Here is a 16,406-nt window from a genome sequence, read left to right on the forward strand (position 1 = left end):
CGGTGTGAGGATGATTCTGACTGATGAACACTATTGGGATGCTTCTTGGTTCTGTTGAGCTGACTGACGTTGGGATGTGGTGACCATGCTGACCCACCTCAGAACCCGGAGCAGGAGCTTGTTCTCCAGCTACAAGCCCGGCAGCCAGATTCAAGAAGTCCAGGAACCAAACCATCATCTGGACCTGATCAGCACCTTCATCAAACCATGGAACTCCATGCAGGTCAGACTTCCTGATCTTCATCACTAGTTTTAAGTTAAAATTTACTTTTTTATTCATTTTTTAAAAGATAAAAACAATCAGATTTTGTATCATCAAGATGAAAATAAAGGAGTTTCTTTCATTCCTGTCATTATTTCTCAGAAATAATGATTAAAAACACGTTCAGCTTGTTCCGTTCGTGAATTTGTTCTTAAACGGATAATTACTGACTTGGTTATCTGATTTTACATCATTTAAACTTATGAACTTATTAAAGAGCAAGTCACCCCCTACCAGAGTATTACTTCCTGTTTGAAAAATGCAACAAATGCTGTTGCCTAGCAGACCGAGAGGGTGGAGCCGCTAACAAATACACACACAGGCTCACAACGACATTGTGACATCATATGGTACCAGCTAACGTTCTAGGGTACCTCTTAGCCAATAGCGATGGCAGATTTAAATTCAAATGCAGTGCAGAGTTTTCGGCACAACACCGACAGTTTTAGGCAGAAAATTTAAATTTTAACTAAAATGCACTAAAGTGCAAAACTATTGACTACACGTGTCTGCAGCACGATTAGACACACATTTATATAGTTTATCAGAAAAAAAGTTGATTTGGGGGTGACTTGCTCTTTAAGAAAAGCTAATTATATATTATTTCAAATGTCATTTTTTAGTTTTCGTAACTAAATAAATGAAATGTTAAACATGTTTGAAAAGGCCACTGTGGTCATATTAAGTATTAATAAATCATATTTTTTTATTTTGGTGGATATTTAGCTGAAAAGCTAAAATTAAATGATGTAGGATATTTCATCCAGAGAAATGACTTTTACGCAGTTCTCCAACCGACAAATAAATCAATAACCCATAACCCTAAATTAAACAATCTAAAGATAAAAACTTTCACCTGCTAGCTTACCAGATTTGCCTCCATTGAAGCTACATTTTGTTGATTTCAAGCTGAAATAGTTATTTGCTGTCTTGAAGGACCTGAGCAGAGATATCTACGATCTTTACGCCGAGTACGAGCGGGAGGAGCTGGAGGATCGCCTGCCTGTGTCGCCCTCTCGAATTCTGCTTTCTCCAACTAAACATCTAACACTCAACATCAACGTTGGAGGAACGGTAAACCGCACCTGGGATTTAAAGAACAAGTCACCCCCTACCAGAGTATTACTCCACTCCCACTTCCTGTTTGATAAATGCAACAAATGATGTTGCCTTGCTGACCGAGAGGGCGGAGCCACTAACAAATACACACACGGGCTCACAACGACATTATGACATCATATGGTACCAGCTAACGTTCTAGGGTACCTCTTAGCCAATAATAGCCAATAGCGATGGCAGATTTCAATTCAACTGCAGTGCAGAGTTTTTACCTGACAACGGCACAACACTGACAGTTTTAGGCAGAAAATTAAAATTTTAACTAAAATGCACCAAAGTGCAAAACTGTTGACTACACATGTCTGCAGCACGATTAGACACACATTTATATAGTTTATCAGAAAAAAATGTTGATTTGGGGGTGACTTGCTTTTTAAATCTGCTGAAATGGGAAGGCAGGTGTTATACAGAACTAAAAGAGGGCCAAAATCAGAAAGCTGAAACAAGACATTCGCTCAAATAAGTAAACTGCATTACTTCTTAGTTTCTTTAATAATTATTTTGTTAGTTTATGAGAAATGTTTGCTTTTTTGTGGGACCTTTAAGTCATATTTAATAACGTATGAAAAAAACATGTTAAATCTTCTTTCACTAAAATGTATTCTGTTAAACTTGTTTTAAATACAAAATATTTTTTAAAAAGCCGGGTTTTTTTGAGTGCACGGGGTTCTGCTAACCTGGAAAGAAAAAATAAAAACAATAATTTAGAAATAATTTTAGAAATCTAAAATGATTAAATAATTAAGATGAGAAGAAAGTTTCCATACAATGCTGAAATGCAAGTGGCTCAAAACAAAAGTTTAATTTTATATTTTTCTTTTAAATTTAAAGAGCAAGTCACCCCGAAATCAACTTTTTTTCTGATAAATTATATAAATGTGTCTAATTGTGTTGCTGACATGTGCAGTCAATAGTTTTGCACTTTAGTGCATTTTAGTTCAAATTTTAATATTCTGCCTAAAACTGTCAGTGTTGTGCCGTTGTCAGGTAAAAACTCTGCACTGCATTTGAATTTAAATCTGCCATCGCTATTGGCTAAGAGGTACCCTAGAACGTTAGCTGGTACCATATGATGTCACAATGTCGTTGTGAGCCCGTGTGTATTTGTTAGCGGCTCCGCCCTCTCGATCTGCTAGGCAACAGCATTTGTTGCATTTTTCAAACAGGAAGTGGGAGCGGAGTAATACTCTGGTAGGGGGTGACTTACTCTTTAAGTTTCAAAACTACAAAATTTTTCACGATTAGATTCTAAAGAGCAGAAATAATTTTTTTATGCTTTTTATTCATCTTTGCTGATTTGGGGGTGACTTGCTCTTTAAGGACACATTTCCAAGTTTAGCAAATTTTACGTTTATTTTACAAATCAGATTATTTAGTGACAACATGGAACAACTGACTTGTTTTTGGTTGCTGTTTTAGCGTTCCGCTCATTCCTTCCTCCAGGTGTACTTCCTGCCCTACAGGTTAGCTGCAAAGTATCCGACGACCCGGATCGGTCGGCTGGCCACGTACACGGACCACAACCAGAAACTGGACCTGTGTGACGATTACGTGGTCCAGAACAACGAATTCTTCTTTGACCGAGACCCAAAGATCTTCCACAACATCTTCAACTTCTACAGGTGAAGTCAGATTAATCTTATTGGGTAATTCATGAATGCCTTCTCCTCATGTCCCTGTCTGGTCCAACAGAACCGGAGTGTTGTCCATCAAAGACGACCTGTGTCCTTACAACTTTCTGGAGGAGATCCACTACTGGGGGGTCAGAATCAAATACAGCCAGCGCTGCTGCCGCATCTCGTTCGAGGAGCGGCAGGACGAGCTGAATGAGCAGCTGAAGATCCAGAAGGAGCTGATGGCTGAGGTGGGTTCCTGACGGGTTCTCCAAGGTTTCTCGCTAGCGCTGCTGTCTGTTCCTCTCACGGAGGGAAACCTGCAGCTGGGCTTCCAGGTTAAACATCAGGATTAGATGGGGGGGGGGCAGGTCTTCACAAGTCAACACGTCATTTAGAAGATTCGTAAATCGTTTTATTTTGATTCTTTTTTTTAATCGCTAAAAAAGGCGTGTTAGTAGAACATGATCGAGGTGATGGGTTCAGAGTCTCTCTGACTGCCCTAAATGGCCCTCCAGCCACAGTTTGGACACGCTGTTTCACACAGTTCCATCCATCCAACCATCTATCCATTCATTCATTCATTCATTCATTCATTCATTCATCCTTCAATCCATCCATCCATCCTTCAATCCATCCATCCATCCATCCATCCATCCATCCATCCAACCATCTATCCATTCATTCATTCATTCATTCATCCTTCAATCCATCCATCCATCCTTCAATCCATCCATCCATCCAACCATCTATCCATTCATTCATTCATTCATTCATCCTTCAATCCATCCATCCATCCTTCAATCCATCCATCCATCCATCCATCCAACCATCTATCCATTAATCCATCCTTCAATCCATCCATCCATCTATCCATTCATTCATTCATCCATCCTTCAATCCATTAATCCATCCTTCAATCCATCCATCCATCCATCCATCCATCCATCCAACCATCCATCTATCCATTCATTCATTCATTCATCCATCCTTCAATCCATCCATCCATCCTTCAAGCCATCCATCCATCCATCCATCCTTCAATCCATCCATCCATCCTTCAATCCATCCATCCAACCATCTATCCATTAATCCATCCTTCCATCCATCCATCCGTCCATCCATCCATCCATCCATCCATCCAACCATCCAACTATCCATTCATTCATTCATCCTTCCTTCAATCCATCCAACCATCTATCCATTAATCCATCCTTCCATCCATCCATCCATCCATCCATCCAACCATCCATCTATCCATTCATTCATTCATCCATCCTTCAATCCATCCATCCATCCTTCAAGCCATCCATCCATCCGACCAACCATTTCCACTTATTCGACCTTCCACTTCCACTTATCCGGAGTCGGGTCGCGGGGGCAGTAGTCTAAGCAGAGAGGCCCAGTCTTCCCTCTCCCCAGCCACATGGACCAGCTCCTCCGGCGGAATCCCAAGGTGTTCCCTGGCCAGGTGAGAGACATAGTCCCTCCCCCATGTCCTGGGTCTACCTTTAGGTCTCCTTCCGGTTGGACGTGCCCGGAAAACCTCACCAGGGAGGCGTCCAGGAGGCATCCTGACCAGATGCCCGAGCCACCTCAACTGGCTCCTCTCGATGTGGAGGAGCAGCGGGTCTACTCCGAGCCCCTCCCGGATGACCGAGCTTCTCACCCTATCTCTAAGGGAGAGTCCAGCCACTCTTCGGAGAAAACTCATTTCAGCCATTTATCTGTGAAATTATGAATTTATAATTAACTTTGTACGCAAGCATCAAAATATTTCATTAGAATCTAAACCAAAATTCAGTTAAGTTGGTTCAATGTTCCTGACCAGAACGCAGAAGAACCAGGAACCCACCACACAGCAGGAACCTTCAATATAATTTACCAGAAAATCTGTTTGATCCTTAAAATTCATTTATAAAGTCTTGTTCTCGTGATCTTGTCCTTAACGTGATGAATGAACATACACCAGCAGCCCAACCTGTTCTTGTTGTTTTGATGCTGAAGAGTTGGATTAGAAAATGTAAAAATCCGCCGATTAACGTTTAATCTGTGTCGGGCTGGACCACCCAAACGACGTGTCTAAAAGGAAGTCTCGATCATAAAGTTTGAATTTTAAAGGATAAAACAGAAAAACTGTTTTGAGTTGAGAATAAAGTGTATTTGATTGGATCTAAGGAGTTAAAGGATGAAACCTGTTAATCCCACCTCAGACTAGGATTAACTGCTGCTGCTGCTGATGTTTTAGTCCAACTTTACTCTAAGTTTAAAACAAAAACGCTGATCTAATGATTTATTAAACTGTATTGCAACAGGAAGTTAAAACAGCAGCAAAGATCATTTTAAAGACAAATTAATTCATTGAAAATGATCAAAAAAGAAGGAAGAACCGGAGCAGTCGAGGAAACTCGTTAGAGGAAGCTAAAGGTGTTTTTCCAGGAGCAGTGCTCAGCCTAAAACCGCTCCGTACAGCGCATGAACAATAACACGAGGTGATCAGTAAACAGTGGAAGGTCGCCTGTACGCTCCACAGAAACGACTCGGCTGAGAAACGCCGCTGCTGGACTTTCTGCTCCGTTTTTGTCCGACTCTGAACCAGGAAATGGCTGCAGGCAGTGAAGCAGCAGGCAGAAATGCCCAAGCAACCAGTGACTCCGCCCCCTAGCCAATCAGCGGCCAGAATCACGATGCCAGCCTGACTCAGCCTTGCCAGGTACCCCAACAAAGTAGGGACTGAAAGACGCAGAGAAAGCAGAGGGAGAATCCCGATCCGTGCCCGTGGGAACAGCGCCGGGCCGAGCTGCACCGGTCCGAGGTGCTCTGAGTAGCGCTCCTGGGAAACCATGTAAGGAAGAGTAAATCACATCTGCCTGACGGAGCAGCTGAAGGCTCTCCTGCCTCTCAGTGAGTAGGTTGCAGGTTCAAATCCTGGCTGTGGCCTTCCTGTGTGAAGCTTCCCATGCTTGCGTGGGCCTCCTTCCACAGACTGAAAACATGCATGTGAGTGTTTATATGAGTCGTTTTGGATCAAATGGCCTGAGTCTGTCGGGGAGAGCCGACTCAGGACGGATCGTCCCTCAGACCGATCCGGCTTCGTCTAATCTGCTGCTCGGGTCCATCTGACCTACATGAGAAATCCGCCTGTCGCCTCACAGCTGCAGAGCGGAACAGCTGCTTCTCGGCACAGATTTGGAGAAATTATGGATTCCGTGGGACTGAATATTACCGAGAGCTCCGTTGTTGTTGTTGTCCTAAACAGCTCATTCTGTCATGTTTCAGTTCCTAAATCTAATTTGGGAACGATGGAGTGATCAACTAGAAGCTGTTATGATCCAGCTGAGCAACTATTTGGAGACAAACCACCTACCAGATGGTTTTCAGTCAGGCTGCAGACAACACCACAGCTCTGGTCAGAAATGATCTTCGTCTAAAAACGGATTCAGGCAAAACATCCGTCCTGAAGATGCTCCATCTCAGTGCAGCTTTAGATGCCCTTCTTGATAGGCTCATAAACTGGGCGGGACTTTCAGCCACGGCCCCCCTGGGTCAGGTCACACATAATAACAACGTGGCCTGTCATAGTTATGCAGATGACACCCAGATCTACCTAGCTCTCTCACCCAGTGGCTGTGGTCCTCTAGACTCACTCTGTCACTGTTTGGTGCAGCAGTAGCTCAGGAGGTAGAGCGGGTTGCCTCATGATCCGAGGGTCATGGGTTTGATTCCAGCTCCCGCCAGGGGTATTCTGCTGTTGTGTCCTTGGGCAAGACACTTCACCCAACTTACCTGAGTTGGTGGTGGTCAGAGGGGCCGACGGCTGCCAAACGGCAGCCTCGCCCCTGTCAGACCGCCCCAGGGTGCGTCATTTGGAATTCTAGGACGCCCAAGGAAGATCCCGCCTTTCTCGCCTCTGATTGGCTAGAAAGGCTTCACTAAGATTGGCTGTTTCACTCAGCAGCAAACCGGCTGTCCTCGCTAAGCGCAGGCTGTCCGTTCGCCACCAGCAGAAGGCTGTTTTAGGGAGTTTTGTAAAGAAAATGTGAACGTAGCTCTATAATAAACATTCTGTCCTGTTTTGCTAAACATTTTATGCTTCATAAGAAACTGAAAAACGTGAATTTAAAATCTTGTTGCATTTATCAAACTGTTGTTCTTACTTTATATCTCTTGGATCTGAAGCATTAGAGTACTTAGGAAAAACACATGTGCCTTACCTGGGTATGATAAAACTGCACTATTCTGCCCAGCGGTGTGCACCAGGTCTGTTTGTCTTCTAGAATAATAAAACCTGGTGAACAATGGGTCTAAATCATAATCAGCTTTACCTTAATATTTGATTAAATGATAAACATTTAATCTGATCATGAGAGACGTGCTCTAACTTGTAAACAGCCTCAACCTATAAAAGCGAAGACATAGGGTAGCCTAATAATGAACTATTATATGATAACTCCTATAGAGCTAAATGGAGATTAAAAGGTCAGTCCAACAGTGATAAAATGCAACAAGAATTATTACAAGTTTACATTTGACGTGTTTCAGGTTCTTTTATGAGAGAAACTGAAACAAGTTTGTTACTAAACAGGAAAGGATGTTTATTGCGGCGATGAGTTCGCATTTTCTTAAAAAAGCTTCTCAAGATCTGGCTGTAAGCTTAAAAACCTGCAGCGAGGGGAAACGGTTTCCTCTTACACGAAACAGCCAATCGTAGGAGAGCCCTTCCAGCCAATCAGAGACTAGAAAGGTGGGACCTTCCTTGGACATCCTAGAATTCCAAATGACGCCCCCAGGGCAGCAGTGGCTACATAGTAGCTCACCATCACTGGCAGTGTGTGAATGTGAGAGTGCATGAAAGTGTCTCTGAGTGTCCTAAAAAGCGCTATATAAGTTTAATCTATGCAAGGGTGATGGAGGGGGCATGGGAGTTTGCCCACCAGTCCACGTGTGTTTTGTGGATTTGGAGAAGGCTTATGACCGTGTCCCCAGGGGGGCGCTCCAGGAGTATGGGGTGGGTGGCTTTCTGTTAAGGGCCATCCAGTCCCTTTACCAGAGGAGCGTGAGTTTGGTCCGCATAGCCGGTAGTAAGTCGGACCTGTTCCCGGTGAGGGTTGGACTCCGCCAGGGCTGCCCTTTGTCACCGGTTCTGTTCATTACCTTTATGGACCGAATTTCTAGGCGCAGCCGTGGTGTGGAGTGTGTCGAGTTTGGTGGCAGGAGAATCTCGTCTCTGGTTTTTGCGGATGATGCGGTCCTCCTAGTTTCATCCAGCTCTGACCTTCAGCTCTTGCTGGGTAGGTTCGCGGCCGAGTGTGAAGCGGCTGGGATGAGGATCAGCACCTCCAAATCTGAGACCATGGTTCTCGACCGGAAAAGGGCGGCTTGCCAACTCCGGGTCGGGGGAGAGGTCCTACCTCAAGTGGAGGAGTTTAAGTATCTCGGGGTCTTGTTCACGAGTGAGGGTAGGAGGGATCGGGAGATCGACAGGCGGATTGGTTCAGTGTCTGCAGTGATGCGGACGCTGAGCAGATCTGTCGTGGTGAAGAGGAGCTGAGCTGGAAAGCCAGGCTCTCGATTTACCGGTCGATCTACGTCCCAATCCTCACCTATGGTCATGAGCTTTGGGTAATGACCGAAAGAACAAGATCGCGGATACAAGCGGCCGCAATGAGTTTCCTCCGTAGGGTGGCCGGGCTCAGCCTTAGAGATAGGGTGAGGAGCTCGGACATTCGGGAGGGACTCGGAGTAGAACCGCTGCTCCTCCTGATCGAAAGGAGTCAGTTGAAGAGGTTTGGGCATCTGGTCAGGATGTCTCCTGGACGCCTCCCTGGGGAGGTGTTTCGGGCATGTCCTGCCAGCAGGAGGCCCCCGGGTCGACCCAGGACACGTTGGAGAGGTTACATCTCCAATCTGGTCCGGGAACGCCTTGGGGTCCTGCCGGAGGAGCTGGTGGAGGAGGCCGGGGAGAGGACTGTCTGGAGCTCCCTAGTTGGGATGCTGCCCCCGCGACCCGGACCCGGATAAGCGGAGGAAGACGACGACCCGGGTCAGAAATCTGGGCGTCATCATTGATTCAGACCTGATGCAGCAACCAAAAGTAATAACGTTCTCAAACCCGTGAGCCAATAACAGTGTAATAAGTTATTACATTGTTGGCTTAGTATTAAAAATACTTAGAAATGTAATAACTGGTGCAGATAATGCAATAATACATAAATGTGACTGCAGTTCCTGGAAATAAAATCATTTTTTGCTATTTTTGTGCAGTTTGCTAATCAAAAATAGGTATAGTGTATGATGTAGCTGTCATATTTATTCATACAAGATGAACTGTGTGGTCTTTTCAGCGGGTAGAACCGGGTCAGAACCAAACCGGGTGAAGCTGCTTTTAGCTGCTCTGCTGCTCGCAGATGGATTTGGCTCCCTCATGACCTCAAATGTGCCCCAACTCCAGAAATGTTTAAATCAAAATGTTTTCATCAGCCTTTGGGTGAAAGTTTCTTAGGCCGACTGCACACCGGAAGCATCAGCGGCCCGGAGCGGCGGCGGAAAGTCGCCGCTGTAAATAGAATCCGTCAGAGTCTGCGGGGTGATTCAAACCAGCCGCGATTTTCAGGTGCATCCAGAAGCGCCGCGCCGCGCCGCGCCGCCAAAGGTAGGATCGGGTTATGTCATGTGGACGCGACAATTTCCACAGGAAATCACACGGTTTCAGTGTAAAAGCTCCTGTAATTTTCAAAATAAAAGTATTACAGCGATGCAATTTCATATCTATGTAAATTACATCAATACGCGTGACCTAATGACTTACTTACTCCCTGCATCAGTCGGAAGTGCAGCGGTGTTTATGAGGAGCAACATCTTTTGGGTTTAATGGCGGACGGCATAAACTCAAGGGACGTTGTGATCTCGTGCGTCGAGCGACGAGCACGGCGGGAAGCTGCTTCGCGGCTGAAGCTCTCCCGGTGTGCACTGGAGTGCAGCGATTGTGGCGAGTACGCCTTTTCGCGGCCGTTCGGCGCCGCCGGTGCCTCCAGTGTGCAGCAGGGGCTATGCTGCACCTTCTGCACTGTAACTGCTCACCCTTCTCTTCTGATTCTTACATCAAACTTTATTTGTGCATTTAAGTTTGATTTTATAATCTGCTGTTTTATGTTCTTGCTCCTGGAAAACACTAGAACTGCTTCTGTGTGAGAAACGTGCAGGGGCGTGTCCAGATCTTTTAAAATGGGGTGGCCCAGGTGAGGCATGGGTGGCACCAATGGTTATGCTTTATTTTGTTTTACCCCTAAGCCTTTTGTAGACAATGAAAAGCCGATTTAAAGGTACATTAGTGTGGCGGCACCTGGGGTGGCCAATAAGATTCCAAGGGTGGCATGTGCTACCCCTTGCCACTCCCTGGACACGCCCCTGGAAACGTGCTTCAGAAATAAAGCCGCCTCGCCTGACGAAGCATTAACTAAACAGGAGTAAAAGATAAAAACCTCTTTTACCAAATATGGTACATATAGGTTGTGTTGTCTTCAACGCTGTTGTCGTGCCTCCAGCTGGAGAAGGAGGAGAACGAGGAGGTCTACGATCACATGACCTGCGGTCTGACTCGGAGGAAGATCTGGAATCTGATGGAGAAGCCGTTCTCCTCCATCACCGCCAAGCTGGTGGCCGTGGCCTCCTCCTTCTTTGTGTTGGTGTCACTGGTTGCCATGACGCTCAACACTGTGGAGGAGATGCAGTACAAGGTGTGTGTGTGTGTGTGTGTGTGTGTGTGTGTGTGTGTGTGTGTGTGTGTGTGTGTGTGTGTGTGTGTGTGTGTGTGTGTGTGTGTGTGTGTGTGTGTGTGTGTGTGTGTGTGTGTGTGTGTGTGTGTGTGTGTGTGTGTGAGAGAGAGAGAGAGACAGACCCCCCTCTGGTCACACCTGTCTCTGCAGAGAGAGAGAGAGAGAGGGGGGGGAGAGAGAGAGAGAGAGGGGGGGAGGGGGAGAGAGAGAGAGAGAGAGAGAGAGAGAGACCCCTCTGGTCACACCTGTCTCTGCAGAGAGAGAGAGGGGGGGGGGGGGAGAGGGAGAGAGAGTGTCCCCTCTGGTCACACCTGTCTCTGCAGAGAGAGAGAGAGAGGGGGGGGGGAGAGAGAGAGAGAGGGGGGGGGAGGGGGAGAGAGAGAGAGAGAGAGAGAGAGAGAGAGACCCCTCTGGTCACACCTGTCTCTGCAGAGAGAGAGAGGGGGGGGGGGGGGGGAGGGGGAGAGAGAGAGAGAGGGAGGGGGAGAGGGAGAGAGAGAGAGAGGGAGGGGGAGAGGGAGAGAGAGAGAGAGAGACACCCCTCTGGTCACACCTGTCTCCGCTCCAGACACCGGCGGGCCAGCCCAGCGGTCGGTACTACGGTGAGAACGTGGAGACGTTCTGCATCACCTTCTTCACGCTGGAGTACCTGCTGCGTCTGCTCTCCACACCGGACCTCCGCTGTTTTGGACGCAGCGTTCTGAACACCGTGGACCTGATCGCCATCCTTCCACACTACCTGCAGATGGTCCTGGAGTGCTTCGAGGACGAGGACTTCCACCTGCACTCTGGGGACATCGAGACGGTGGCTCGTGTTGGAAAGGTGAAAGCAGGACAGGCGCTGCTGTACGGGTCCGTCCGGTACTGGTCCTGACTCGGGGGTTGTTTTCGGTTCTGTGTGTGTGTGTGCAGGTAGGCCAGGTTCTGAGGATCATGCGTCTGATGAGGATCTTCAGGATCCTGAAGCTGGCTCGTCACTCCACGGGACTCCGAGCCTTCGGCTTCACCCTGAGGCAGTGCTACCAGCAGGTCGGACCTCGGCCCGTCACACAGAACCACGGACGTAGTTTCTTTTTCTCCAAAGTAAAAATGTGTCCCCTGCACTTTTAACCGTCCAAAAGCAACATGGCTGTTAAAGAAACGCTGGTGGAGCACTAGGACCTGTTCCCGTTACATATGCCCCCCCACGTCTATGTCCATGAACTCTTGTCCCACTGGATCAGAACCAATCTGAGCACACATGTGTTTTTAACATCCACCCAGTTCTCCAGAACCACAAACCAGTCCTGGTTCAGTTTTCTTCCCTGTAATGTTCCAGAACCAACTCCAGAACTTAAAGATGTCCTGAATCGGGTCCTCCTCGTCTCCCTTTTAGTTTCTGAGGTCTGGCCCGTACTGTCAGAACCTGATCCAGGTGTGTGGACCTGGTACCGACACCAGCCTGGTAGCTCGTTTTCCTGCCATTCAGAGTCCATTTATTACACAGACTTTTAAATTCTGATCCATTTGACCACATCATGGTTCTGATGGAGACCACGCCTCCAGACCGGGTTCTGTTCAGCTCAGTGAAGCAGAACCACTGTGATCCTGGTCCAGATGCAGGATTTGTGGTTTTCATGAATCACTTTCGCCTGATTTTGTTAGAACTTCGGTCCAAACGTCTCAAAGTTCTGAAAAGTCCGACCAGAATCTCTTGTGTTCATGAAGTCGTTTAAAAAAAAACCTAAAATCATCTAAACACACGAACCTCTGTGCAGGTGGGCTGTTTGCTGCTCTTCATCGGCCTGGGGATCTTCATGTTCTCCGCCATGGTGTACAGTGTGGAGCACGACGTCTACAACACCAACTTCACCTCCATGCCACAAGCGTGGTGGTGGGCCGCGGTGCGTTCGCCAGCATCGACACAAAACGCTCCAAACACTCGCCGAGGTTCCCCCTCACTCGCATCTTAACTCCTGGAGTCCTGTGTCCACATGTGTGGAGACGTTATTCTCTTCTACTTGGACCTTCAATAGAGACGCCTGATGTTGACTTTAAAGAGCAAGTCACCCCCAAATCAACATTTTTTGCTGATAAACTATAAATGAGTTTCTGATCGTGCTGCAGACAAATGTAGATAATAATTTGACACTTTAGTGCATCTTAGTTAAGATTTTAATTTTCTGCCTAAAACTGTCAGTGATGCACCGTTGTCAGGTAAAAACTCAGCACCGCATTTGGATTTAAATCTGCCATCGCTATTGGCTAAGGGGTACACTGTGATGTTAGATGGTAGGTTATGATGTCACAGTGTTGTGTGTGTGTGTATTTGTTAGCGGCTCCGCCCTCTCGGTCTGCTAGGCAACAGCATTTGTTGCATTTTTCAAACAGGAAGTGGGAGCGGAGTAATACTCTGGTAGGGGGTGACTTGCTCTTTAATGCTATAATTTTTTTGTCTTTCTTTTTTTAATGATTTTTTTTTTGTTATCTTTTCATTTATTTGAGTTTGTTTATTACGGTCGACTAATTGTCCTGTTGGCTTCATCAGAACGTGACCTTCAGCTTTCGCTGGAGTAGTTCGCAGCCGAGTGTGAAGCAGATGGGATGAGAATCAGCTCCTCTAAATCTGAGACCATGGTCTTGATTCGGAAAAGGGTAGAATGCCTGCTCCGGGTCAGGGACGAGGTCCTGCCCCAAGTGGAGGAGTTTAAGTATCTCGGGGTCTTGTTCACGAGTGAGGGAAAACTGGAGCGTGAGATCGATAGGCGGATTGGTGCTGCATCTGCAGTGATGCGGGCGTTGTACCGGTCTGTCGTGGTGAAGAGAGAGCTGAGTCAGAAGGTGAAGCTCTCGATTTACCGGTCGATCTACGTTCCTACCCTCACCTATGGTCATGAGCTTTGGGTAGTGACCGAAAGAAGGAGATCGCGGATACAAGCGGCCGAAATGAATTTTCTCCGAAGAGCGGCTGGGCTCTCCCTTAGAGATAGGGTGAGAAGCTCGGTCATTCGGGAGGGGCTTAGAGTAGACCCGCTGCTCCTCCACATTGAGAGGAGCCAGTTGAGGTGGCTCAGGCATCTGGTCAGGATGCCTCCTGGATGCCTCCCTGGTGAGGTTTTCCGGGCACGTCCAACCGGGAGGAGACCTAAAGGTGGACCCAGGACACGGTGGAGGGACTATGTCTCTCACCTGGCCAGGGAACGCCTTGGGATTCCCCTGGAGGAGCTGGCCCAAGTGGCTGGGGAGAGGGAAGTCTGGGCCTCTCTGCTTAGACTACTGCCCCCGTGACCCGACTCCGGATAAGCAGATGAAAATAGATGGATGGACGGTCGACTAATCTGTAATGGCTAGATTTTCTTTTTCTTTTAAATCAAACCAAATACAAGTCTGGGTCCCTGGAGGTTCAAGTCGACCCGGTCGTAGCGGGCCTCCAGGACCCGTCTCGGTTGGGAAACAAGACGACTTTGGGAGGAGTTGGAGACAGGTTTTCGTTGGAATCGCACTGAATTGGTGCAGAGGACAGGTTTTTTATCTGAGCGGGAGATACGAACCGCTGTAATAGTCGTGCTAATTTTATCGTTGCAACTTAATCACAAAGGGTCTCGGTTTGTTCCTGATTTAGTCTCCAGCTCCTCACTAAAGTTCTCCAACCCTTTTCAAACTTTGACTTTCTCACTCGCTAAAAAAAACGGTCTCGCAACTTGTTGAAAAGTTCCAGACGTGACGGCGAAGCTCCTCCGAGACATTCTGGAAGCTCCTTGTGAACCTCGTTTGTTACCACCAGTGAGACTTTAGATTTGACTCATTGGATGAAAACCAGAATCTCACATTCGAGGTGTAAAAAATAATCAAACACTTTGTGACGAGAGCTGATCCACAGATTCAACAGTCCAGCGTTCTGATTCCTTATCCGTTTGTTTCTTTGGTCTCAGGTGAGTATTTCCACGGTGGGTTACGGCGACATGTTCCCGGAAACCAACCTGGGTCGTATCTTCGCCTTTGCCTGCATCTCCTTCGGCGTAATCCTGAACGGGATGCCCATCTCCATCCTCTACAACAAGTTCTCCGACTACTACACCAAGCTCAAGTCCCACGAGTACGCCATGGTGTCTAAGGCCCGCGGCAAGGTGCGCTTCATCAAGAGGGCCGCCAAGAAGTTTGCAGAGTACTGCGACGAGGCCGTAGACCTGAAGCCTGAAGAAGGAGATGGGTTTGTAGAGATCTTCTCTGAGAGACCAAGGTCTGAGCTGCCTGGGTGTTGATGGCACACTTTTAAAAACCTCAAACCGTTTCAGAACTGAGAGTCTGTGCGGATGAAACCAGATGGCTTTGGCTGGACACCAACATGGCTGACTCAGCAGCCTGTTGGTGGTCCAGTTTGATCTGGAGGTGCGTTTGAGTCGCGGCGCACCGCTTCCAGCCAAGCATGGATTAAACTTAGAGTAGACACAAAGGAAGATGACTCTGAGAACATCTGATGTAGCCGCAGTCTTTATGCTAACATGTGCTAGTAATGCTAACCTTTAGCGCTTCCAGCCAAGCATGGATTAAACTTAGACACAAAGGAAGATGACTCTGAGAATATAAATGAGTCTGATGTAGCAACCAGTCTTTATGCTAACATGTGATCGTAATGCTAACCTTTAGCCACTGCTGCTAACTAATCGGATTAATCACTACTGATGATGTTAACAGACTAATTGTAAAATTATCACCAAGCAAACACGATGTTAGCATCACTTGCTGCTTGAAATAATAAAACTTTACATTACTGGCGTGTCGTGACTGAAAACACACACCAGCACTGTTATTTAGACAGGTCATGTATCTTTCCAGAGGTGTGGACTCGAGTCGCGTGACTTGGACCCGAGTCATTATTTTAATTACTTCTGACGTGACTTGATAAAATCTATAAAGACTTACGACTTGACTCGGACTTGAATGCCAATGACTTGCAACTTGAATCAACTTGCATCTGTTGACTTGACGATGACTTGAGCATACCGTATTTGATATTTCAGCACAAAAGTGGCACGACATGGACAAAAATCATAAAGGAGTCTTCGGTCTGGATTTGATCTCTTTCTGCTGAATGCAGCAGCTCTTTGTTTATGGTAAATGGCCTGTATGTGATATAGCACCTTCAGAGTCCTGGAACCCCCCAAGGCGCTTTACAACAACCAGTCATTCACCCATTCACACACAGGTGTGGATGAGCTACAATGTAGCCACAGCTGCCCTGGGGCGCTCTGACGGAGGCGAGGCACAGGCGCCACCGGTCCCTCCGACCACCACCAGCAGGCAACGTGGGTTAAGTGTCTTGCCCAAGGACACAACAGCGACAGACTGAGTGGGGCTCGAACCAGCAACTTTCCGATTACGGGGCGAGTACTTAACTCCTGTGCCACCGTCGCCCACATTTATAATCAGTTTCACTTTCTTTCTGCTTGTTTGAGCAAATAAATGAAGCTATTTCTGGAATTTATTATCATTAAGTTGGACAGATGACTTGAGTATGACTTGGACTTCCACATCATTGACTTTGGACTCGACTTGGACTTGATTGTCTTTGACTTGGACTTGACTGGAAAGACTTACTTGTGACTTGCAAAGCAGTGACTTGGTCACACCTCTGTATCTTTCCAACAAAAAATTTGA

At 46.9% G+C, this 16,406-nt stretch overlaps 1 protein-coding gene across 1 annotated transcript; it reads left to right on the forward strand.

Annotated features, from left to right (window-relative positions):
• kcnv2a (potassium channel, subfamily V, member 2a) lies at positions 1–15,188 on the forward strand. The gene is made up of 9 exons (XM_054744672.2): positions 1–223; positions 1,199–1,336; positions 2,825–3,003; positions 3,074–3,245; positions 10,539–10,730; positions 11,338–11,592; positions 11,682–11,798; positions 12,527–12,652; positions 14,681–15,188. The coding sequence occupies exons 1-9, from the start codon at positions 86–88 to the stop codon at positions 15,008–15,010; spliced, it is 1,647 nt and encodes a 548-aa protein (XP_054600647.1). The 5' UTR covers positions 1–85; the 3' UTR covers positions 15,011–15,188.
• Positions 15,189–16,406: the final 1,218 nt, after the last annotated feature.

Source organism: Nothobranchius furzeri, chromosome 6, assembly GCF_043380555.1.
Source record: "Nothobranchius furzeri strain GRZ-AD chromosome 6, NfurGRZ-RIMD1, whole genome shotgun sequence".
Classification (NCBI taxonomy): Eukaryota; Metazoa; Chordata; class Actinopteri; order Cyprinodontiformes; family Nothobranchiidae; genus Nothobranchius; species Nothobranchius furzeri.